This window comes from Chenopodium album, chromosome 14 (genome assembly GCF_948465745.1).
Source record: "Chenopodium album chromosome 14, dcCheAlbu1.1, whole genome shotgun sequence".
Taxonomy (NCBI): Eukaryota; Viridiplantae; Streptophyta; class Magnoliopsida; order Caryophyllales; family Amaranthaceae; genus Chenopodium; species Chenopodium album.
The window spans coordinates 49,609,096-49,634,265 of record NC_137847.1 but is presented as its reverse complement, the minus strand read 5'-3'; the positions used below and the strand labels follow the sequence as shown (position 1 = coordinate 49,634,265).

At 34.7% G+C, this 25,170-nt stretch overlaps 3 protein-coding genes across 3 annotated transcripts; 2 read left to right on the top strand and 1 right to left on the bottom strand.

The window, feature by feature from the left end:
* Positions 1-390: 390 nt before the first annotated feature.
* On the bottom strand, positions 391-1,143 carry LOC145578242 (uncharacterized). Its single transcript, XM_081635598.1, has one exon. It carries the CDS (start codon positions 1,141-1,143, stop codon positions 391-393), a length of 753 nt encoding a protein of 250 aa, XP_081491724.1.
* A 1,642-nt stretch (positions 1,144-2,785) lies between these two features.
* Positions 2,786-8,772, top strand: LOC145578241 (uncharacterized). Its single transcript, XM_081635597.1, has 6 exons — positions 2,786-3,210; positions 3,318-3,950; positions 5,270-5,696; positions 5,755-6,413; positions 7,031-8,218; positions 8,347-8,772. Exons 1-6 carry the CDS (start codon positions 2,786-2,788, stop codon positions 8,393-8,395), a joined length of 3,381 nt encoding a protein of 1,126 aa, XP_081491723.1. The 3' UTR covers positions 8,396-8,772.
* A 3,009-nt stretch (positions 8,773-11,781) lies between these two features.
* Positions 11,782-15,619, top strand: LOC145579450 (lipoyl synthase 2, mitochondrial-like). The gene is made up of 4 exons (XM_081636696.1): positions 11,782-12,288; positions 13,986-14,197; positions 14,767-15,146; positions 15,249-15,619. The coding sequence occupies exons 1-4, from the start codon at positions 11,846-11,848 to the stop codon at positions 15,378-15,380; spliced, it is 1,167 nt and encodes a 388-aa protein (XP_081492822.1). The 5' UTR covers positions 11,782-11,845; the 3' UTR covers positions 15,381-15,619.
* The last annotated feature ends 9,551 nt before the right edge of the window (positions 15,620-25,170 follow it).

The following is a 25,170-nucleotide window of genomic DNA, read 5'->3' as shown; positions in this document are numbered from 1 at the left end:
TAGTACCATTCTCTGTCACTAGGTGGGAAATTCTATTTTTTGAGCTACGATGAGAGGCCTTACGATGAAAATAGCTCGTGTTTCTATCACCCGCCTCCAACCACATCGATCTCGACCTTTACCTCTAATAAATTTCCTCAGCATGAAGCAACTCATTGATGTCCTTCGCAACTTTTTTTCTCTCCTGTACACGAGTTTTGGAATGGGGCCCCTTATTTAATATTCCCAATTTCTTCCTTTTCTTTCTTATTTCTCTAAAAATTCTCCCAAATTCCTTATCACTCCATCTCCTCAAGTCTGCAGCACACAAAACCATTTTACGATCAAAAGAAACCCCCCCCGGCACGCCTCTCCCACCACCTTTTCACACCCTTCATGTTCAACCCAAAACTACTCAAACCGGAAAATCTTCTCATTTCCCCAACCCTTCGTATCCCCTTTCTCATCCAACTTCAATAGAATTGGTGCGTGATCGGACCACTCACGCTCCAAATTAATCACTTTCGCTATAGGGAAGTAATCCATCCATCCTTGAGTAGCAAGGGCACGGTCAAGACGACATTGGATATTGTCTTCATCACTTTGACCATTATCATAGGTGAATGCATATCCCGAAAAAGGCACATCCCGCAAGCTATGTACCTCAATAACCTCCTTGAAATTTTCCATTTGCCACAAAGCACGGTCTCTTCCCCCCTTCTTCTCAGCATCAGAAAGGATTTCGTTGAAGTCGCCAATACAAACCCACGGTTCTTCACACTCCAAAGCCAACCGAGACAACAATTTCCAAGATAGTTGACGATTGTGAACCTCTGGCCACCCATAGAACCCCGTTAGCCGCCATGAAGCCGAGCCTAACCCCTTTGTTATCATCACATGAATGTGGTGAATCGACATTGATCTTAACACCACCTCGATCCCCTTCAACCAAAACAAAGCCACTCCCCCTGACCAACCACAACTATCAACGGCTAAGCCTTCGTATCCAACTAATTTCGATCGAACTTTCACCATTTCACCACTACTCAATTTCGTCTCCATCAGAAAAATAAGAGACGGGGCCTCTTTCCGAACCAGGTTCCGAAAATTACTAACTGCAGCGGCGTTGCCCAAACCCCTGCAGTTAAGGCTTAGGACACTCATTTGGGTTGGCGGGGTAGCTCACTCGCCACCTTCGCCTTTCGCCATCCGTTTATATCACTGTCTACCATGTTCTTCTTAGATACTAATCCCCTTTCCAACAAGAGATCATCATGCTCCTCCCTATTTCTCTTCCCCAGCAAAACCTCCCCTTCATAATCCAGTTTGCACACATCTTCCCCTTGCTTTATTTTCCCTCCTCTTTTAAACTTTTTACTTATTTTCTTTCCTGCCATACTCCCCTCCGTTGCTGAAAAAATCAGCTCAAAACTCCCTCCCCCCACACCAATTACATCATCTTCATCCCCACCTCCCAGTTCTATCATATCCCCTTCAGCGCACACCCCGACTCCCTCTCCCTCCCTCTGTTTTCCTTGCTCCTCCCCCTTCCCCTGCTCAATGAATAGGACAGTAAAATCAACTCCAGTGACCCCTGTCATAGACGATTCGTGCTCCTTAGTTCCAGTCCCCCTATTCACCACAATCGTTTCTTTCAGTTTATAGGTAAAAACAAGAGCCTTCTTTGATGCAGCTCGCATATTAGCCACCTCCTCTGTCAGCTTAGCTCGTCCTTTACGGGGAGAAGCACGAAGCCAAAGACCCCACTGCTTCTCTTCCGGCTCGTCGTCCTTCTCTACATTCGGGCAATCCCTCTCTGTATGACCTATAACTCCACACATGAAGCAAAATGTGGATAATCGCTCATACTTCAAATTAATCACAGTAACTGACCCCTGTTTATTTCTAATTTTCTGAATTCGACGTAGCGGTTTCGATGTGTCAATCATAACACGAGCTCTACGGGATTTATCCCACCCCAATTCATCCTCTTCCACCTCCATAACAACTCCTAACTTCTTTGCGATCACACGAACATCAGAATTTGACCTACTATCCAGAGGTAAGTTATAAAATCTTACCCAGAAAAGGCAAAATTTCAACTCCATGGTCTCAAGCTGCTCATTACCATTAATATCTTTCAGCAATAATAATTGATTGATTATCAAAGTTCCACGGGGCTCCATCAAGGATTTTCTCCTTATCACGCCAATGGAAAAATTGAATTATGAATAGGTTATTCTCAATTTTACAAAACACTACATTACATTTTAGGGCCCAAATTTGTTTCAAAGTTCTTTGCATAGCATCAAAATTATACGATCTCACCGTTAACAATTTGCCGACCACCGAAAGGGCAAGTTTGCTTTCCTGAGAGTTCGAATCTGAAGCTCCCAAATCCGCAATATCCTCCTCCTCTGCAGTGATTTTCAAGTTCAACCACTTCTCTACAATATCCTCCGTCATCCTTCCACAAATCAGACTCCCGCAGCAGGGTAGTTAGGGTTGAACGCGCAAGAGAGAACTAACTCTGACCTCCCCGAGATAGGAACCCTATACCCCAGAGCGAGACTCGTATAAACTCTTATTATACTGCGTAACATATTAGTACGCATTGTGATTTATGAATAATGGTAATGCTCAGAGTTTTCCTAATCTCCTATGATTAGGGATTCAGAATTGTATGGTTTTCAAAATAAGAAAGGGATTCAGAATTGTATTCTAAATTTTAATTTTAAATTGATTTTCACCCAAACACACTTCCTTAAGTTCCTTCCCCTTTTTGATAATATGCAGCACTTGAACAATGGCTGACCTCCCGACGCCATTAATCACCAAAATTCTCTCAAAACTTCCCGTCAAATCCCTTTTACGCTTTCGATGCGTCGCAAAATCATGGCATTCTTTGATCGACAGCCCAGATTTCATAAATCTTCATCTGAAAAACTCCTTGCAAAACCCTACTCATCATACTCTAATGATCAAAGATTGTTTCCTACAAGATAATTTCATCAATCAAAATCCCCATCTTTACTCCGTCGATTATCCCACATTGAATCGCGCCACATTTATCAATTGCCCCTTTAATTCTGATCCTGAAAAAACAGAGATTGTGGGTTCTTGCAATGGATTGCTTTGTTTGGAGCATGGGGATACAATGGAGACGTTTTTGTATAACCCGGCAACGAGAAAACATCGGGTTTTACCCGTTTCTGACGTTGATATTCCTGGGTATGTTGTATGTGACAGAATTATACAATTATATATGGTTTTGGATATGATCATGTTAATGATGATTATAAATTGGTGCGTATTATTCAATCATATGCTAAATATAGTGATTTTAATGTTAGTGAAGTTAAGGTTTATAGTGTGAAGGATAATGCTTGGAAAAGGGTTAGGGATTTTCCTTGTGAATATTACATTGTTTATGATATGTGTTGGGGTGCATTTGTTAATGGGTGTTTGCATTGGATGGTGGTTCGAAAGCCGGTATCGGATGGGTCTAGATTGATTGTTGCTTTCGATTTTGAGACGGATGATTATAAGGTTGTGCCACAGCCTAATTATTCGAGGGTGGATTCGAGTTTCTTTTTTAAGGTGGGAGTTTTTGAAGGGTGTCTTATGGTATTGGCCATTTACCCTAAACTTAGGAATGATGTGTGGATCATGAAGGAGTATGGTGTGAGGGAGTCTTGGAGTTTAGTCTTTTCGGTTCCTCAGTGGGATAGTCTTGGTTTCTATGAAGCTTTGAAGCCTATAGCCTATTCGAAGGAGCATGGTTCGGAGAAGGTTCTTATTGAGCAAGACTTTAACAAACTTGTGTGGCTTGATGTGAAGCGGCAAAGAGCCAAGAAGGTGAACACCCATGGTATTCCTTGGTCGTTTGATGCTGTACTGGTGGTGGAAAGCCTTGTTCCACTTGATTGTCACAAGAAAAAGAAGAAGAAGAAAAAGCCTAAAAAGAAGAGGTATCAAAATCTGTTGGAGTTCTTTCCCCCTTATTTTTGTAACTTGATAAAATTTCTTGTGATTCTGTTGTCTTTTTTTATGACCGGTTGTTTTGCATATTCTTAGACCATCTCCAATGGGGAGACTCAACTTTGAGTATTGAAATATAAAATGAGTTATTTTTTTACCTTCAAAGGTGATACCCAACCTATTTCTCAATTTAGCAACTCATGTGAAATCTAATTTCCCAATGGTAAGACTTTCTAAAGTATACTAATGTCACTTTCAATTTATGGCCCACCAAATCATATTATAAGTTATTTTTTTGGAAAAAAAAGAATTAAAACTTAAATAAATCACAAAACATATTATAATATTGATAATGGCCCACACTTTTTGTCAAATGAGACTCAAAGTTGAGAATCTAAACTTAGCAACTTTTTTTGGAATTGCTAACTTTAGATACCAACTTATTGGTATCCTTTGCAAAAAAATACTGTCTCTCTCCTAAAGAAACTCCCTCTAGTTTCACCATTGGAGATGGTCTTATTTAACATAATTATATCTATCTATCCTAGTTGCGTTAGATCTTTTATGTTACTCCCTCCGTTTTTTTTTTTTTTATTTGCATCACTTTGAATTGCACAAAGTTTTAGGAGAGTAATATAAAATTGTGAGGGGGTGAATAAATTATTATAGTAAAAGTAAGATGGGACCATGAAAAAGAAAGTATGTGAGAGAGAATAGATATTTTTATTATTTGAGTGGGAACCATAGAAGAGAGAGAAATGATAAAATAAGTTGAGTGGGGTTTAAAGTAAAAGAAAGAAATGATAAAATATAGTATAAAGTTATCAAATATAAAAATGATGCATTTAAAAAAACACCCCGAAAAGGAAAGTGATGCAAATTAAAAAAAAAATAAAAAAAAAAAAAAAAAAAAAACGGAGGGAGTACTTTTCATAGTGTAGGTTTGATTTTAGATATTTAAGTAATTTGGTTATGGCCTTAACAATAGATTCAAGACTTAGGCCTTTCTGTTACTATATTGTTATCTATCTCTTTGTGATTGTATTTGCTGATTTACATATTGTGCTTTTCTTTCTTTATGCTGTTATGGCTTTAGGTTGAAAAAGGAATTTAGCTCTTATTTAGAGTTATATACTATAATATCGGAAGGATTATGTGGTAGAAGACCTTATTACTCGGTTTCCTCTAAGGAATAATGTTGTTGTTCTTCCTTTCATGTTGAGAAAATGTTGAGACCATGAATTATAGTTAATTTGTTTTCAACAACTAACTTGTTGGCTATTGTATTTGCTTTTTTGACACATTGCAGAAATGCGCAATCAGGGCAGCTCAGCAGTCAGTTGGCAACACTCCCAACGATTCTGCTTTACAACATACTATCTCGTCTCCCTGCTATGACCCTTTCACGGTTAAGATGTGTTTGCAAGGAATGGAATAGTCTTATTCGTGAACCTGATTTTGCTAAAAACCATCTTGAGGTGTCTGGAAAAATCAATGAAAACTTGAACCTCATTATTAGAGAGGAGAAGCTGCATATGGTTGATCTTAATCTGAATAGAGCAGTTCAGGTCAAACACCCTCTGACATGCCCTGAGGGCTGGACTTATATAGAGGGTTCATGCAATGGCTTGTTGTGTATAGCCAACCAACATAAAGATGTTGCTCTGTGGAATCCCCTGACTGGAAAATGTCTTAGGTTGCCTATTTCTGAATCCCAGTCCCAAAATGCTTCAAATGTCTATCACTCGTTAATTTGTGGATTTGGATATGATCCTATTTTTGATGACTACAAAGGTGGTCCAGTGTTTGCAGTGTAACCAATTTTGTGGTTATGATGAATATGGCTTCCTGGACCCTGATAGTGACACCTTTGCTGGTTCTGAGGTCCATATTTACAGTTTAAAAGCCAACAATTGGAGAAGGATTGATGATTTCCCCTACATTATCTGTGATGCATGCCCTGGTGTCTTTGCAAATGGAGCATTGCACTGGGCTGCACGGCCAAGGCATGAGATGGATGGTACCTCCTTTTTAATTATGGCGTTTGATCTTGGTCTCGAAAAGTGCAGAGTAGTGCAACAACCAGAATATGATGACATACATTTCCACATGAGCTTGGGGCTCTTAGGAGAATCTCTTTGTATAATTTGCACATACCCAAAACACGGTGCTGATATGTGGGTGATGAAGGATTCTAATCAATGTTGCAAACTAATTTCAATTACTCACCCAAGGCCAATTACATATTTTGAGTATATCACACCATTGATGTACTCTAAGAATGGAAGTGAAGTTCTGTTGGAATTAGACTTTAAAAAGTTTGTCTGGTATCACTTGCAAAAGAAGACAATTAGGCATGTTAACATACGTCACCTGCCAAATTTATTCGGAGCAAAGGTCTTTTCTGGAAGTCTACTTGATCCTGAGAATATCAGCCATAAGAACCAGACAAGGTAGCAGATTTGATATCTTGATCTTTACTTTCACCTTCCAGCTGCTTTGTTAATTTCACCAGGATATTGTTGTTTACAGTTTTTGTTCATTTTGGTGTGTACCTTTTCTCTACTTCGACTACTTGCATAGATTTCTTTGGATCATAGTTGTTCAATATTTTATTTTCTTTCTTGTTGTGCTACACTGCTACTTATATTTTATCTGGTGCTATATTATTTTTTTGGCAGTAAAGATTCAACAAATAAGGTTCTCATTGAAAAGGGTTTTGCTCTATGTATCCCTAAGGGTAATGTTCTTATGTATAAAAATTTAACACAATCTTCTGAAATGCTATAATATTCAGAATGTATGATAAATGCGTTATCCGGTTATCAAATGCTTTTAGTTGTCTAGTTATGGTTTCTTATACATATGTATTAGGTTACATATATATTATTTGCCTTTGTAAGATAAGAATCCTACTTATGGTTTTCTTATGCTTTTAGTTGCCTTTTATTTTTATAGATTACTTATGAGGATATAGTAGCACTTTGAAAATCTATATTGGAAAGACCTATTTCATTGACAACATTGTTTTCTTTTTTCTTTTTTTTTTTTTTTTTTTTGTTCATTCCAGAAATTATGATGTGACAAGGCAAAAGGAACAACCTATAAAGTTGAGCTTTCCCTTAGCAACCCTTCCAGAGAAAGTGCTTTGTCATATATTTTCTCAGCTTCCTGTTAAGACCCTTATGCAGATTCAACGTGTTTGCAAGACCTGGTACAATCTCATTCATGGGCCAGAGTTTATTAAGATGCATCTTGATGTTCTGAGGAAGTGCAACAGTGGTTTGTCACTGATTCTTAAGGGGGATAGGTTGCTGTCAGTGAATGCTCGGCTGCTTAATAAGGTCACTGAGATCAGCCACCCACTTTTATGTGACGATGGATATACAGATATCGTGGGCTCTTGTAATGGCTTGATCTGCTTGTGCAAGGACCAGAATTTCGCCCTTTGGAACCTTTATACTGGCAAACATGAAAAAATTCATTGTCCTGATTTTCATTTCGAGCATGCTTTCATTGTGTTCTGTTATTTTATCCATCGATTTGGCTATGATCCCACTGCTGATGACTACAAGATAGTCGTTATGCTACAACAGCACAACCGGCACAAAGGTGGTGCAGTTCATACTGAAGTTCAAGTATATAGTTTGAAAGCCAAAAGTTGGAAACAGATACATCATTTTCCTTACTTTGTTTGTTATCTATGCTATGGAGTTTATTCAAGTGGAGCTTTGCATTGGGTGGCACGTCAAAGTTCCGACTTGTACAGTAGCTCGAATCTACTCATAGCTTTTGATCTTGGAGTGGAGAAATGCAGGGTGATTACACAGCCAAATTATGTTGACACAGATTTCTGCATGAGTCTTGGTCTTTTAGGGGGTAGTCTTTGTTTTCTCTGCCAGTACCCTAAAGAAAGCTTTGATTTGTGGGTGATGGATGATTATTATGCCGAGTCTTGGACAAAACTGGTTTCCATCTCGCAGCCTAATGTCATCAGATGCTTCGATTATCTGAAGCCATTAACATATTCAGAGGATGGCTCTCAAATCCTTTTTGAGCAAGATAACGAAAAATTTCTTTGGTATAATTTGACAAAGAAGACAATTGATTATGTCAAAATCTCCGGCCTGCCTAAAGCATTTGATACTGTGTTGTGTTCAAGTAGTTTTGTTCCGATTGGCAACAATACAAGAAATGTCCCAGTTATTCATGAGCAACCACCCAAAGGATTTCAGAAAAGTAGGAACAAGAATGAAAGGTACTGTTTTTCATTTGCTTCACTGTGATTTGTGACTAATTTTGCTCTATTTATGGTTTCTTATACATTATGGTGTTGGAAATATTGGATTTTCTGTTTTTGATACTCTTGAGTCTTGATCTTTGTAGGCATGATTTGGATGGTTTCTTAGCCAAAGGATTCAAACTTAAACTGTGAGTGCGCGTACACTGATGAAATTAAACTTAGAAACCTTGAGGTTTGAACTGCATCTTATCTTTTTTACGACTATCTTTCTACTAGTATACGATTTCATGCTTAGTATATATATCTACACGATAACTCGTTTTCATGTTCTTATCTCATAGCTGTGCAATTGACTGTTGAGATATGTTAGATGTGAAAATGCTGGACCTGCTATCTATCTTTTGTCCTTGACGACCAAGTGTGTGTTTGATCAAGCAGACTTTGTGACTCTGCAATTTTATTTTCTTTTTACTTTTGCAGTTTTGAACCATTTTGACGTTTGTTATTAATTTGATCAACTGGTTGTAATGTTGAATCATATGATATTGTATTTTGCGTGCTATGCATACACTCTTGGCAATTACTACTTGCAATATATATTTTTTTGTCTAAAGTTAATCTTAATTAGATTTCCAAAAATCTATAAAAATAATCTGACAATACTATTCCTTAAAATATCCTTGACTATATCAAAACCAAACAAATCACACAACTTAAGTTTTATTTAAATAAAATAAAATTAAAGGTTTTTTTTTTTGAAGAACTAATTTACTTTTTATTGATTCTACAGTGCAATGGAATAAGTATTTGATTAGACTTCAAATTATTAAAGCCATATACAGTAGAAAAAGTATTAATTGTTCTAATATCTTTTTGATAAATTATACTGTACTACTCTGATTTGTGAAAAATTGAATAAGTACTTCGTATATTGTTATTGAAAAATTAAACTCCATTCATTTTCGTTTTTAAAAGTTTGATTCGATTATACATACGAATAATCTTTATCCATCCTCCCGTATATATTTTTTATCATTAAAATCATCAATATATTTGAAGAGGAAAAAAAAAGGGGCCAATTGATGTATACTGTATATACCGTAGTAGTATGTAGTGAATTAGTGATATACAAGGATTCTGGTAGTCGGTTTGGGTTAATATAACTTTCCATAATGTTGGTTAAATTTTATCAAATTTATTTTGGATATCTTGTTGATCACGTAGAACATACACCGCTTTTGCAACCCCTTATAAATACTCCGTAGCTCATGACTTCTATCATTCCAAAAATACTTCAAATTATTTGAGATATTCTTGAGTTCCAAGTCTTTGTTTTTTTCGGTCAATAAAAGAAGTCTTTACTTGAATTTGTTGGTACCAAGTTTACATCATTCGTAATCTTCAAATATGAGTCCCAAATCCTCTGATTTCCAAAACCGCCACGGCAATGGAGATGGTGACAATGCGAGGGTGACGATAAAGTTGTTGGGGGTGAAGAAAGAGTCGAATAAACCAAGAGTAGTAACACGTTCTAGGAAGCCTAGAATGCGCGTGAGAACGGATTTTGTTACGGTCAGTTTCGGCTTAGATGAATGGAACAATTGCACCGAGTTAGAGGGTTACGACTCTGACTTTGACAATCTTGGTACACTGGAAGTGAAAAAAGTCGATTCGAGTCCAAAGGAAGACATTGATGAAGATGAAGAGAAGACTAAAGAGGTTGCTGCCGAAGAAGACATCCCTAAGAAGAATTAAAATCCAGCAGTTTGTGGTTTTATATGTTTATAAGTTTCTTTGGTTTTAAACTATTATGTTAAATATTCTTGGTATATGTTGTGTTCTTATGTACTATGTAGTTCAAAGTAGTAATATCTGTGGATGATTATACGATGTACGCGGTTGTTTAATTTGATTGCATTAATGAAAGTTTAGTTTTATTATACGATTCTTCATACAAATTTTGCAACGTAGATTTTGTGAATTATATACACTATCTAAATATTTGTCCAGCCTTATAATTGATTTTTCCAGTCTTCTAATCGATAATTGTACATACAAATTGATCTTTTATTTAATCAGGAAATTAATGAGCAATTCTTTAATTAAGGTTTTTTTTTTAAAAAAAAAAAAAACCAAAATTAATGAGCAAATTTTTGCAGAGAGTTATTAGAGATAAAGATGTATGATCACGCGGTAACTTGAATATTATTACTTTATTAGGATCCATTATACATAGCCCAAATTAATATAGAAAATTTCTAATTGATGAGAATAGTAACCCTTGAATAATGTAATTTATCAGCCAAATTAGAGTATAATAAAATAGATAAACCCTCAAATCATGTTAGTAGCCTTTAAAAATATGATTATTACTTATAATAACAAATATAATGGGAATGCTTTCATATATATATAAAGAGAATATTTCCATAATTAATTAAATCAAATTGACGATTTTAAAACATTCCCTTTAGGTTTCACCCTTTCCTTATGTACTCTTTTTTTTTTTAATAGGGTTTTTCTTTAAATTTGACAACAAATAATCCACAAACTTTATCCCACAAAAATGAAATATGGAGTGGGTATCCTCAAATCCACAACCATACATAGCTTCTTTTTGTACAAAGTGTGAAAGTGGTGACCACTAAATCCACCTATGTTTTTTTTCCTTCATCGATCCGCCTATTTAAAACTCACTAAGGTATTTAAATTTGATCAATTGTTACAAATTAAATACCAAATATCAAATTTTGCTTATCATTGTTAAAGAAACAATCTGCCAATTCAATGCAAATTCAAACAATTTCTGGCTCACATATGCTTGCAAGCTTAGTTGGTAGTATATAGTACAGTGTTGCATTGGGGTGAAAGTGAATGAAACTATAAAAGGTTAAGACATATGATCTATAACTCTATATGGAATATGACATATTATCATGAGATTAATTACCTTTTTATAGAGATGAAGTTGCCAAATTCTGATAGTTTTCTGTTCAATTTGTCATACCTAATATATACTTGTATGTCGTATCAAAATATCAAAAATAGCGTGAAACTTAATACAATCTCTAATTACGATTAATAGTAGATCATATCAAATAAACTTTTAACTCTAGGTTAAGCTTATTTCATTTGGATTTAGGGATTGTTCTCTTCAGATCAATTTCATTTCAGTTCTTAATTTCCTTCTCTCATAAAATATTCAGTTCGGTCTAGTTCAGTTCAACTCACTTCAGTCAATCAGAATAGGCCCTTATTCAAGTTAATTCCAATTCACTTTACTTAAAACTTTTTTTCCCAAAATGAAAGAAATAGTTCAAAACAAACAATTATTCAGACAAGTGAAAATCAAGTTAACAAGCCGAACCCACACATCGGAAGAGAGGTGTCAAATCTCAAAACCACACCCGACCCAACCCTATCCAAAACCGACTTGAAAAAATATCTGATTCAAATTTTGACTCGCGTGATTACTTTAATTAACATGATTCAAGTTTTAAAATAGACCGATGGACCTCATCTATCCTCACCGAACCCAATTTAGATCCGGACACACGAATTGACACCTAGAAATTAAACAAGGTAATGTAAAGGCCGAGAAAAGGGAGGAAAAACGAAGAAAATCCGAGGAGAAAAAAAAAAATGTATCCTCGGCTAACACCCATCCTCCGCCATCTGAACCACCGCAACAATCCACAATCCGTCATCTCTCTCCTCCAACTCCGCCCAAAATCCACTCTCTCTCCTCGCGAACCCCAATCCAAAACCCTAGAATCTCTCCGACGTCGATTAGCCGACGAATCTCCAACCCTAGATGAATTCATCCGATTGCAGCGAAACGAAGAGTATTCCGTCGAAGTTGGGACGAAGAAGAAGCCTCTTCCTAAACCTAAATGGATGAAGGAATCGATTCCTGGAGGTGATAAGTATACCAAGATTAAGAAGAAATTGAGGGATTTGAATTTGCATACTGTTTGTGAAGAAGCTCGTTGCCCTAATTTAGGGGAATGTTGGTCTGGTGGTGAGACTGGGACTGCTACTGCTACTATTATGATCTTGGGTGATACTTGTACTCGCGGTTGTAGGTTGGTTTCTGCTTTATTTGCTTTTCAATTTGATTTATTTTGTTGCTTTTTGATGAATTTGATGTTGATTTTTATGTAAATTATTAGAAATGATCGTCATTTGATGTATGTACTGCGTAAATTGGATAAAATTGATTAGTTGGTATAGAATTGATGGTGTAAAATGGTTTATAATTATACATTTGATTTTGTCTGGTGTTATTTTGATGTATACATAAATGTGGAAATGATTTGTAGTTGGTTGGATTGAAAAGAATTTGGTAAATGAGTTGGATGAAGTGTTGATTGTTTGATTTGGTAGGAAAGATTTGATTTTTGAGAAGATAAGACATTGTCTGGTATTTGAGATGAAGTCACTTGTAATGTGCTTCCAATTTTGGATTTTTGGGAATTCATGTTGGGTTGTTTGTTTAAATTCTAGATGTTTGGAGTACTGTAGTTGTAGTTATATTTACCTTCATTTTCGTAAGTTGTGGTTCCTTAGGCAATGTGTGGTAGAGTTGCTTATTTGAATTATGAAATGTTAGCTTCACTGTTATTTGGAACCTAGTGTCTGGTTCTCTGGTATGTGGAACAAGTATTGGAATGGTACTACCTTATCTTGGTTAACCTTGTTATTTTGTTAATGTGTGTACCGCACTACCGCTATATCATATACCACATACCATACTATATCATATACCACTTAGGTTTTGCCAGGGGAGGAAGAGGGGGGAGGGGATTAGTGAATCAAATGCTGTTAGCATGTGATGTTGGACTGTGGCATTATTAATGATGGAAAATCTGGTTTAAGCTATGTTCATGTGAGTGGAATTTGAACTCTCTTATGGTTTTGTAGTGAGAATTTTGAATCAGAAGACAATTTTATTATTCCTCTAGTTGATACTTGATAGAACTAACTTTTTTATGTAGTGCTTAAGAAATTGCTTATGCGGAAGGATTGCTGATGAGTGAAATTCTAGGGCTTGCCTCGAAACTGGGCTTAGTAAAACTTTCTTAACTTTGCCACTTTCTACTGATTAGAATGGAATCTACCCCTAACCCAGAACTTTACCCCTAACGTGGAACCTGGCTCTTGCCAATTGTGTAAGACCCAGCCCATTCTTGGAATCTTATACTTTTGAGCAAGAGCACAAAGTCCTAGGCTGGACCGTTTAACTAGGGGTTCTTTGATAGATATTGGAGACAACTCCACTTGTTTGGTCCTATACTGTTTTGCAAACTCTACCATTGTCAGAAACCAAGGACTTTGGCAATGATATTGATACTCCAAGTTTACCTAGAATACCATGGTGCTTAATGAGTTTTCTGCTGTTTGTGAAATCTTTTTATGGAATGGATGTTTCCTACATACTAACATGGAAAATATAATTAGAGAAGATCATTTGCATTGTTGCATATGGCCTTATATTAGTAAACTTTAAGTTTTTGCTAGAGCTTGCGGCAGTTTTGTTGCACCATTGACGGGCTCAGACCTTACAATTTGATGGTTTTCCATCATTGGTAGTTTTTCATCATTTGTAGAAGGTATTAGTGGTTTTCCATGGTATGTAATAGGATTATGTATGCTTCATATGTGGACAATTCGTGATTGCCTTTATAATTTTACCTATAGAACTATTTGCTTGCTTAAGCTCCCTGTTATTTCCAGTAATATTGCGAATATTTTTGTAAGATTATAATATGTTGGTTCTCAGGTTCTGTAATGTCAAGACATCCAGAACTCCTCCCCCACCAGATCCAAATGAACCAACTAACGTTGCTGAGGCTATTGCATCCTGGGGCCTTGATTATGTAGTAATTACAAGTGTTGACCGAGATGATTTACCTGATCAGGGTAGTGGCCACTTTGCTGAGACTGTGCAGAAATTGAAGACTTTAAAGCCAACTATGCTGATAGAGGCTCTTGGTACAAGAAACTTCTTTGTACTGTTTAAATTACTCAATTTTGTCTGTATGAGAAGTCCTGCTGTTTTATCAACTTCTGACACCAAATTTAGCCCTTAACATGCACCCTAGGAAGATAATCAATAGTGTGTCCACTTTCTGTACTTAATGATTGTCGTGCTTCATCATGCTCTTTCAGCTTCTATACTCTTTCGGATATTGTCCCTGAGAATGAATAACCAAACTAGCAAATATTGGAGTTCCTCAGTAAGCTACCTTCCAGTGTGAAGTAGTTGCAATGTTATTGTCATCACTTTGGGGGGGGTGGGGGGGTGGGGGGGGGGGGGAGGGGTGGCGGCTAGAGGTAGCTGTAGAACAGAATTACAGTAGCTTAACTGAAATTTTTTATGGTGCTGGTTTGATTGATTAGGCTTTACATATACCTCCCTATGTCCTCTCTTCCTGTTAGGCTACAGAATACTTGGAAACAGGGCTAAACATTCTTATTTTGTGTGCCTCTTAAATCTTTAATCTGTGTCTCTGTTTATTTAAGACTCGCCTTTCTAACTGTCATTTTTGCAACTTCTGCAGTTCCTGATTTCCGTGGGGACGCTGCCTGTGTTGAGAAAGTTTCTGTATCTGGGCTAGATGTGTTTGCTCACAATATTGAGACAGTGGAAGAACTTCAGAGTGTTGTTAGAGATCGACGAGCTAACTTTAAGCAATCTATAGATGTTTTAAAGTTGGCTAAAGAATACGCTCCTGCTGGCACCCTAACCAAGACATCAGTAATGTTGGGTTGTGGTGAGACACCTGACCAAGTAGTGAGTACTATGGAAAAGGTGAGAGCAGCTGGTGTTGATGTGATGACCTTTGGTCAATATATGAGACCGACAAAGCGCCACATGCCAGTGTCGGAGTATATAACTCCAGAAGCTTTTGAGAAATATAGAGTACTTGGAATGGAAATGGTATGCTCTAAGCATTTTGAAATTGCTTGGCCTTTCAAGTCAGACAAGATTACTGTCTCTTTAAGCTTCAACAGCTAATCATGTTTTTTGAATTTCCTGTAGGGATTTCGGTATGTGGCATCTGGTCCCATGGTGCGATCTTCATACAAAGCTGGTGAGTACTACATCAAGTCAATGATAGATGCAGATCGAGCAACCTCATCGTCTGCTGCATCAACGGCAGTTAGCTCCTAATTTTTTGGAGGTGAACAATTCCGTGATTTAATGGCTGTTCAATTGTTGGATTTGCATGATTTCTTTGTATATTAATTACTGTGATTATAATTGTTTGTTAGCTGATGAATACTCTCTGAAAGCTCTAACCTCATAAAGTCATACACAAGCAAAAAATTTCTTCATGTGGCTTTTGCTTTTTTGTATATTCAGCCATGATTCATGATATCATGCCTCTTTATTTTTCCAGATTCCTTCCATTTTAAATGGGACACCCCACCCCCAACCCCCCCCCCCCCCCCCCTCCTTTTTTTCTTCTCTGTACTGTACTTATATAGTCTTTACAAACCCCTTTTTATTAAAGGTATAATAAAACTTAAGTCCCGACTTTTTTTCACTAAGAAATCAGCACAGCTTGAGCAACTTACTTATTTTTGTTCCCTTCTTCTGAGTGTACTAGTGTGTGTAGCATGAAATCTGTAATCAGTATCATACAACCTCCGTTTCATGATATAGTGCTTATTCAAAATGTATGTTTGACCATCAATATTTCTATCACCAATATTACATAAGTTTACATTTATTTAAGTACTTATTGTGATGAATCTAACTCTGTCTTTTATGACTATTTGTTGTACAAGTATATGTTAACGAGAATTTTTAGTCAAAATTTGATCATGAAAATGAAAATGAGCTTTGTTCTATGGGACGAAGGCAAAAATATGTAGCATATCCGCGATAAAAGATTATTTGATTGGACCGACCCAATGAAGCATCTTCAGGTTCTTTCACATTAAATGTGGGTCATGATTAATTGGTTATAGGAGAAGTAGTCCATTGATGACCACCAAATTTTATTGTAGGTCAATAATTCGTAATTTACCCGTCGATTTCCCTAACAGATTGGAAAAGGTGTACTCCATGTATACCTACCCTATTAAGTTTATCCACTCTAGCTATAACAAATGCATGAGAATTTTGATTCTACTATGGTAGAAGAATTTTTTCTCCATTTTATGAGAATTAGTACATTTTGAAAATTGCAACATCCTTTGTTTTTTATCAACAAAATAATTATTTATCCTCCTACTTTCCATGTTTTTCGCATGAACCAAACGAGGAATTAACAGTCTTGACATTAGAATATTAGATTATCCCACCTTCCCACAGGCCCATCATCTAGATGAATTTGTCCAATTTGAACCAACCAAAGATTGTCACTTAAGCCTTTAAAGCCAACTATGCTGAACTAAGGGTCTGTTCTGATTACTGGTTTAAACTGAACTAAATTGATTGGAGCTGAACTGAACTGAGCTGAATTAAATTGTTTATAAGAGAAGGAAATTAGGAACTGATTTGAACTGAACTGATTGGAGCTAAACTGAATTGAAATTTTAAGTTGAAGAGAACAGGCCCTAATAGTCGGTAGTAAAAAAAAATCTAGGGAGTAAATTTTTCTAAAGTACAACTTCACAAATTATAACAACCAATAACGTCAATTGTGGATGAGTTTAGGTCAACCCACGTTGTAACCATCTCTTTTACGCCGTATAACTTAGCACGGAGTAGTGTTTTCCACATGTATGAATGTAATTGTATGTAAATACCTCATCCAACTATCCAACATTAATTTGTGGATTCGTTGTTGCTATGTAATTGTATGTAAATACCTCATCCAAGTATCCAACATTAATTCGTGGATCCGTTGTTGCTCAAAAAGGATGGACCGTTAACCACTTATAAGTCTCGTATTAATGTTCATGTTAATGCAATTTATCCTTTGTAAAAATAAAAAATATCTCATTCAGTCGTTAATATTCTCTTTAAGATGATCTGTTATTTAGTAACAGAAAACTAAGAAAATAACTAGATAAGGGTAAAGATGTGTCACCAGTAGACTCCATTTCTTATAATTTGTCAAAGTAGTGTCAAACAGAATTCTGTTACCTCTATTATTACTAGCATCGGCTATCTATGGTATTGTTGCTATCCTCTAAAATTATTAGTTTTGACATCAAATACTATGATATAGTAAGATTTTATGATTGGACCAAATACAGCATCTCTAATTCTCTATGCTTCCTCACATGTAGTGGGTCTGGATTTTCCAACAATATACTCCTTGCATTACCAAATTTATCGACATCTCACATGTTGTAACTTTACTCGATTATTTAAGTATAATACTACCTCCGATTTTTTTTAGTTGTAATTTTGGGGTATTATGAGATATAAAATATTCCAAAGTTGTAACTAAAAAAAATCAGAAGTAGTAATTCTACAATGTTTCAGTATTTCAAATTTATGTTCTTGTATTAGTTCCTGCCAAAAAAAAAAAATGTACTTGTATTAGTTGTAATCTAGTGTACCTTTTTTCTTTTCTTAGGAAAAACATAGGTAAATTTTAAATAGGTATAGATATATTTCATACTCTGGAATAATATTACATTGACCTAGTACAAACAATGGTTCGTGTGATGATTTTGTTAATTTAAATTACTGAATTTAGGGCATGCATTTACTTAATTTCAGTTCAGTTCAGTTTAACTCCAATCAGTTTAGTTCAATTCAGTTCAGCTCTTAATTTCCCTCTCACACAAAATATTCATTTCAGCTCAGCTCAGTTTAGTTCAGCTCCAATCAGTTCAGTTCAGTAAATGTGAACAGGCCCTTAGTAATCGTACATATTATAAATTATTACTCCGTATGTAATAAGTCATGGAAACTGGATAATATTTAAAAAAAAAAAAAAAAGATACGTAGTACATATCATATAACTAATATATAAAGCTAAACTTTTAGCCAGGTCACGAGACAGCGACATTCGACATTCTAACTTTTCGCCAAGTGTCTTGCCACGTTGGATAGATTTAAATAGACTTCATAAGTTAAAAAAGTTAGTTTGGAATTCTATTTTGATAGAATTTTAGGATAAAATTGTTAGTTTAGAGTTTTATTTTCTATAATATACCAATATTTCAGATGTACAAATTGAATTATAATTTTATTCAAAAAAAATTTTAGATTATAATTCTCAAAAAATTATCATATAAATTTATTTTTTATATCATAAGTAGTTCAAATCGTAAAACATCCATTTATAATATATACTAATTGGTTAAAATAATATACTTCACAATCTAATAGAACTTTATTACTATGTAGACATGTCAATTAGGGTCGGGTGATAAGTCATCTCGGATTGGGTCACTTCAGGTTACGAGTCAAGAAATGTTCAACCCTTGCCCAAAGTTTTGAATTTGGGTCAACCCAACGAGTTTTGAACATTTATTTTATTTTATTTATTTTTTGCTATTTTTTTTAATGTATTAAATCAAACATTTTCACCAACATTATTATTAGTTATTACATACCTACTAGATAGCAAATCGTCACAAAAGTACATCAATTCCTAACTAATTTTGTATTAATGATATATTTTAAAATTTGATATATAGATTAAAAATTTATCTTAAAATTCAATAAATAAACCGGATATCGCACGGGGCACAAAACTAGTATATTTATATATATTCAAAGTTAAGCCAACTTTATGCGACGAAAGGAGTACAGTATTAAATATCAGGGTGTGAGTGGATACAATGTGTATGCTAATAACGATTTATGCTGCGAGGCTGTACAGTATATGATATATATAATACAGGACCATATGATGGTCCATATGAACTCATGAAGGCATGAAGAATGAAAAGGACATCGTGATCGATTAGCCATTGAAGTTGGTTGGTTGATCAGAATTAAGAAGGATCCTTTTCTGTTATTGCTATTATTGTTTGACTAGTCTTCAGACATAAGCCTTCATCTGTACTGTGTCATTACTCATTAGATCATGTTTTGTTGACTCTCGCTCTTCTGTTGGAAGTGTGATTATTATTTAGTGCAAGAGGTATATATCTGGTTGGACAGTTTACATGACATAATTAATTAACTGTTATTATTTCTTCTTTTATCCCGATATTGTTTTTGCCTATTAACATATCGAATTACTCTCTTTGTTCCTATATATCTTGTAATTATTTGTACAAAAAGAATAGAGAGGAAACAATAGGTAGGTGAATATGAATCCCAACTTAAAAGAAAATGAGATAAGTAAATTAAGATATGCGAAAAAGAAAATTAAGGCAAATAAAAAGAAACGGTGAAAGTATTTTTTTCAAAGAACGTCTATTTGTTTTAGATAGTTCATTTATAATTTACCTGAACTTTTGAATTGGAAGTAGGTAATGACTAGGTGAAGAAATGAAGCAAGGAGAGCGTGAGTTATGGCACCCTTTCCTTATCCATTGGCGCGCATCCACGCATACAATCCAGACCTCATTTATGATTTTGTGTGAATGAAATCATATCTACCGCAAGCCTGAATAATGCACTGGGAACGCTAGGTCAACTAGGTTGTAGATCAAAAACTATCCAATTTAGACGTGGTTTTAGGACAATAAATTGAGACAAAAACTTTCACGTTATGTATTGAGTTAAGCACTAAATTAATATGAAGTAAATACTTTATGGTACTATCTTTAATTTTGACTTTGAAGTATTTAATATCATACGTAGTGTTAACTTATGCTTTATAGTTGAGGTTTTATTTGATTATCTCAGGCCATTTCAGTGTAATGCTTGTATAGTTGTATGAAATTATGAACCATTTTTTATATGGTTTACTACTTTTTTAAAAAAAATAGTAAGAAGGACTCTAATAAGACTTTAACCCTTATTTAATATTTACAGGCTGAGCCAGGTTTGAGAGGATAAGAGTATCTTTACCCTAAGTACCCTTACTTGATAGGGTTCAAACCTTAAACCTCTAAAACTTACTAAGCCTGTAGTACACACCTTGTGTTGTGACTTTGTGTGTATAAGGTGATAAAAGAAGTACTGTACTCAAAGAACGTCACAAACTTTGTCCAAGATTTTGGATCAAATTTACTCAATCCACATCTTTAAGATGAGTCATTTTCTACCTTCATAACTTGTACTACAACTCTTAGCTCTAAAATGAGAGAATCAAAATTACATAAACTTTGACAGTTATTGTTAGTTACTCCTCTACATATAATTATATTTAATGGGTCCACATGCATGAAAACATTAGCATTACATAAGATGCGTCAGTTTCATAGATGATAGATTCGGAAGAACATGGGGATGTTCATTATTCTTGGTCTTAATAATATTCTACTAAATTTTTATGATAAGGAAACTGAATTTCAGATCCATCAGAAATTTTAGTTATAATACTCTTACAAAACAAAATCATAGTTCAGCAATACTGAGATGAGTCTTATGGTCTGTTTTCTGACTATTTGAATCCAAGAATCTATGTTAATATTACATTAAATATTTGTTTTTCTTGTATTTATCCATTTTGTATCTGTTTTAGGTGGAATCAACTCAATCAAGCTTCAGAAATATTTTGCACATTACACCGAATATTGGTTTTTTTTTTTTAGTACACACATAGTAACTAGTAATTGCAGCAAGCCAGCATTCAGCAAGTCTATCATAGATTATATACATATAAAAGTACATCATAATATAAAAAAAGTAGATCATAATTATATAATGTTTAAAATTGTGTCAAAATAGCTACTCCGTAATACATTTCAATAAAATCTATGGAGTAATATTAAGGTCAAGAATTTTAAAAAAAAAAAAAAAAAAAAGGAGTTTAGGTAAAATAAAGTTTAGTACGTGAAAAAAAGTAAAGGTGAATGTGAATTCTTACTTACAAAGTGATACATTGTAAGAGTATTTTTAGATGTATAAGTAAATGCTTAAGAACAATAGCCGTTTAAATTTGCTACCAAATTCATTGTATGGTAAATGGGCATGTTCTAAACAAACTAATTGTTAGTTGTTACAAGTATTAGATTTAAATCAGTACTAGTAATAAGGTAAATTTGGTATCTTTGAAAACTATAAATCTGCTATAACAATTCACATTAAGGGTGATAATCGAGCAAGCCGATACCATAGCTCAAGCTCAAGCTAACCTTGTCGAGCTTTCAATTCAACCCCACATATTTAAATAAACTACTCAGACTACAAATCTACAATAATGGGTTGTTACACTTTAACATTTGGGTAACTTGGTGGAAGGCAATGTGGGCCTTGAATCTTGATAGATAGATAATTCTATAGGCCACACCACTCTCTCACACTTTCTTAAAAGTCTAAAAACACCCTTTGCTTCCTTGACTGTCTGACTTCCCCCCCCCCCTTAAATTAACTCTTTTCTTACATTCACCCCTTCTCCTCCCCTTCCTCATTTTCCCTCATTTTCTCTCTCCTCTTCCTCCATTTTTACACTCTCCACTCTAAAATCCAACCTTCACAAATTCTACAACCAACAAATAATGAAAACCCATTAAAAAAAATCCTTCATTTTCCTCATTTATACAATCAATTTCTTCTTCATTTTCGAAAATGGGTTGTTGTGTTAGCACTCATGACAAACAAAATCGCTTAAAACATTCCTCACTCCAACCAAACGACCTCAATGAATTCCCTTGCGTCTCCAAATCCCCACCAATAGCCGAGGAAGAGGCCGTCAAGGAAGTCCTCTCCGAAACCCCAAAACCAAGGCCCAAGCCCAGGTCCAGGCCCGAAAGCCCGAGGAAGGTCGTCGCTGAACAAGAAGAGTCCGTGAAATCGAAGGTTCTTCCATTTACTCCTCCGAAGAATGCGTACCCGGAAGAGCAGAAACTACCCGCCGGGTACCCGGATCCGTGTACTCCAGAAGAGATCTCTGAAGCGTCGGAAATGTGTAGCTTTAGTGAGAGTATATCTACTACCAGAGAAGATGATCATCATCTTAATCAATTATTGTTCGGAAGAGAAAGCGTTGTTACTAGTGGAGGTGGTGGCAATGAGCTTCGTCAAAGGGTGTACAGATCTCAGGGGTTTAATAATGTGAACAATGGTGGTGGTCAGCATTATAGGAATCAGGGGAGATCGCCAGCGAGACGACGGCCCGAACCATCCCCGCCTCGAAAGAGGAATCCCAGCCCGGGTGGTGGTGTGCCTAAAAGGGAATTTGCCGGGGATAATTCGGGCCGTAGGTCTCAGTCCCCTGGAATACGGGCTAATGTGGGCCGTAGCCCGTCTTCCAGGAGGACTGGGCCATCTCCGGGCCGGGTTAGGATGGTCCATGGCCCGGAGAATGGGAGGAAGGTAGAGGAGGAGATGGAAGAGAATGAAGAGATTGGGATGAGGAGAGAGAATGAAGAGTGGCAAGGTCCAAAGGAATCACTTGAAAATCCACTTGTTTCATTGGAGTGCTTCATCTTTCTGTAGATTATTACTCTACTAAAGTTAGTTAGTACTTTTTTTTTTTTTTTAAATGAATGAATGTTTGGGATTTTTGCGATTTGTAATTTGTGGTTTTGTTAAATGTTTTCTTGGTAATTTTAATTGTAAATGTTGATAGTAAATTAGTGTAGTAATTACTGTATTACATTAGGAGGATTTGATCTCAATAGGGATTACTCTTGTTATCTAATTGTTTTTTTTTTTTTTTTTTTAATGCACTGTTATCTAATTGTTTAATATTGCAATTTTCTTTTTATGAGTTTTATTGACCAAATTGTGTAATATTCCTATTCTCCATTTATGAACTCCACCATGTATTATGTTTGATGTACTATGATTTGATGAACAAATTTATTAGTATCAACTATTAAGGGTCTGTTCTCATTGACTCAAATGAGCTGAACTGAACTGAAAATAATCCAATGAGAACAGGTTCTAAGGCATCAAGGTTTAAGTTGGCGCTGAATAAATCTCAATTGTGTATTATTAAGAGTCTGGTCACATTTACTGAACTAATTGGAACTGAAACTAATTGAACTGAATTGAATAAAGTTGAAATAAATATCTTATCAGAGAAAGAAATTAGGAGTTGAATTGAATTGAACTGAAATTAAGATAAAGTGAACAAGCCCTAAGTTTTGACATGAACACAAACCCGAGTGGACATTACCTATTTATTATAAACCATAATCTACACTATAGTACTTTGTGTTAAACAACTAAACAAGTTATTATTGTCTAATGGTAGAAAAACCTTATTGCTATTAAAATCTTCTCTCAAAATATAAGACACAAATAAAGATATTTATGATCAAAATAAGACATTGACAAACATGCACAATCAAAGTGGCGAGGAAGAACATAGTGAAACAGGGGAGTGGTCTTTCAATTGTTGCCTTGGTTACAATTGATATTGTCTGTCCTTAGTATCTCTCCATTAATTGAAGATAGGCCATCAATTATCTTTGATTATCAACGGTTTTAATGTTTGAATCAATTGGAGTTTTTTTTGTTTTTGTTTTTTTTTTTTATTTTTTATTATTTTTTTTTTATATATATAAAAATTAATCTTTTCTCTCCTTATTTATAATATCAATTACCAATAATATGGAAGTACTATGACATAGAATAAGACGTGTACTCATAGCAAGTTAGCAACAATGAGATTATAGCAAGATTTAAAAGATTATACTACGTATCCAAAATGAGTATGCGAGAACTATGGGCAAGGTAGATTGATGTTTAGGCCTCATTAATTTTACCTTATTTTTACTGAATTGAATTATTTTTTGCTGATTTTTTTTATTATATTTCTTATTTAAAGTTACTAATTTTTACTAAACTGAAATTATTCTAAATTGATGTTGCTGAAATTATTTTTACTATATATTATTTTTTAAGGTGAAGTAAACAGACCTTATAACAACAACAACAACAACAAAAAAGTAAGTAATTCATGTAAAAAAAAAAAAAAAAAAAAAGAGTAAGTGCATCACCCATATCAATGGAAAATTAATTTATTAATAAAGAAGCTAATTGATGATTATTTCATTTAATAATAGAATTAAATGTTACATTTTGAATTTTTAATAGGCAAAATAATTAATTAAGGTCATGTTCACTTCACCTTAGCTTATTTTTGCTAAACTGGAATTATTTATACTGAAATGATTTTTTTTTTTTCGCTGAATTTAAATAATTTTTACTGACTGGATTTAATATTATTGAACTGAATTATTTTTTTGTTGAACTATAATTATTTTTACTGATTTTCTGTTATGTTTCTTTTTAAATTTACTGATATTTACTAAACTGAACTTATTTTTACTGAACTGAAACCATTTTTAAAGAACTAAAATTATTTTTATTGGATATTATTCTTTTTAAAGTAAAGTGAAGAAGACCTAAATTATTAATATGTATTACAAACATTATTAATTGTTGTGCATAAAGCCAATACTCGTCGTAATACACTAATACTTGTAGTTAAGTTAAAGTAAAGCTTGTGATTGAGTTTTACCAATTATATAAGGCAAATGTAGATCACAAGACCCACAATCACAATCACCTTAATCATCGGTTAGAGTTGCTATTAAAGTTAATTAATATTAGTAATATAATATTCTCAAGTCAAAAGGTGGTAGAAGATCACAATTAATGATTATACACTTTATATTATAATGACATTTTTTTTGTTTGTTATATAGTTAGATGTAAGATATCATATCTTGTCAATTTGTCATGGACCCAAAAAAAAAAAAAAAAGTAGGAAAGTGGTTAATATTTAGAAGGGTATCCTTTAACTTTTGGGAAGGTCCATTATAAATTAAAGGAAAAAATCACTATTATGTCAGTTTGGTTACATAAGAACGCAATTTATGTCAATCTGAGTGACTCAACTTCATCATGTACTGCATACTTACTTTGCATGTACGTTTTTATACTCTTTCTTTCAATTTTGTTATTGATACAAAGGGCA

Coding starts and splice junctions, on each gene's coding strand:
- LOC145579450 (XM_081636696.1), top strand. CDS start 11,846: ATGTATCCTCGGCTAACACCCATCCTCCGCCATCTGAACCACCGCAAC. Junction 12,289..13,985: donor ACTTGTACTCGCGGTTGTAG/GTTGGTTTCTGC, acceptor GTTGGTTCTCAG/GTTCTGTAATGTCAAGACAT. Junction 15,147..15,248: donor GAGTACTTGGAATGGAAATG/GTATGCTCTAAG, acceptor AATTTCCTGTAG/GGATTTCGGTATGTGGCATC.
- LOC145578241 (XM_081635597.1), top strand. CDS start 2,786: ATGGCTGACCTCCCGACGCCATTAATCACCAAAATTCTCTCAAAACTT. Junction 6,414..7,030: donor AGCCATAAGAACCAGACAAG/GTAGCAGATTTG, acceptor TGTTCATTCCAG/AAATTATGATGTGACAAGGC. Junction 8,219..8,346: donor AGTAGGAACAAGAATGAAAG/GTACTGTTTTTC, acceptor TGATCTTTGTAG/GCATGATTTGGATGGTTTCT.
- LOC145578242 (XM_081635598.1), bottom strand. CDS start 1,143: ATGAGTGTCCTAAGCCTTAACTGCAGGGGTTTGGGCAACGCCGCTGCA.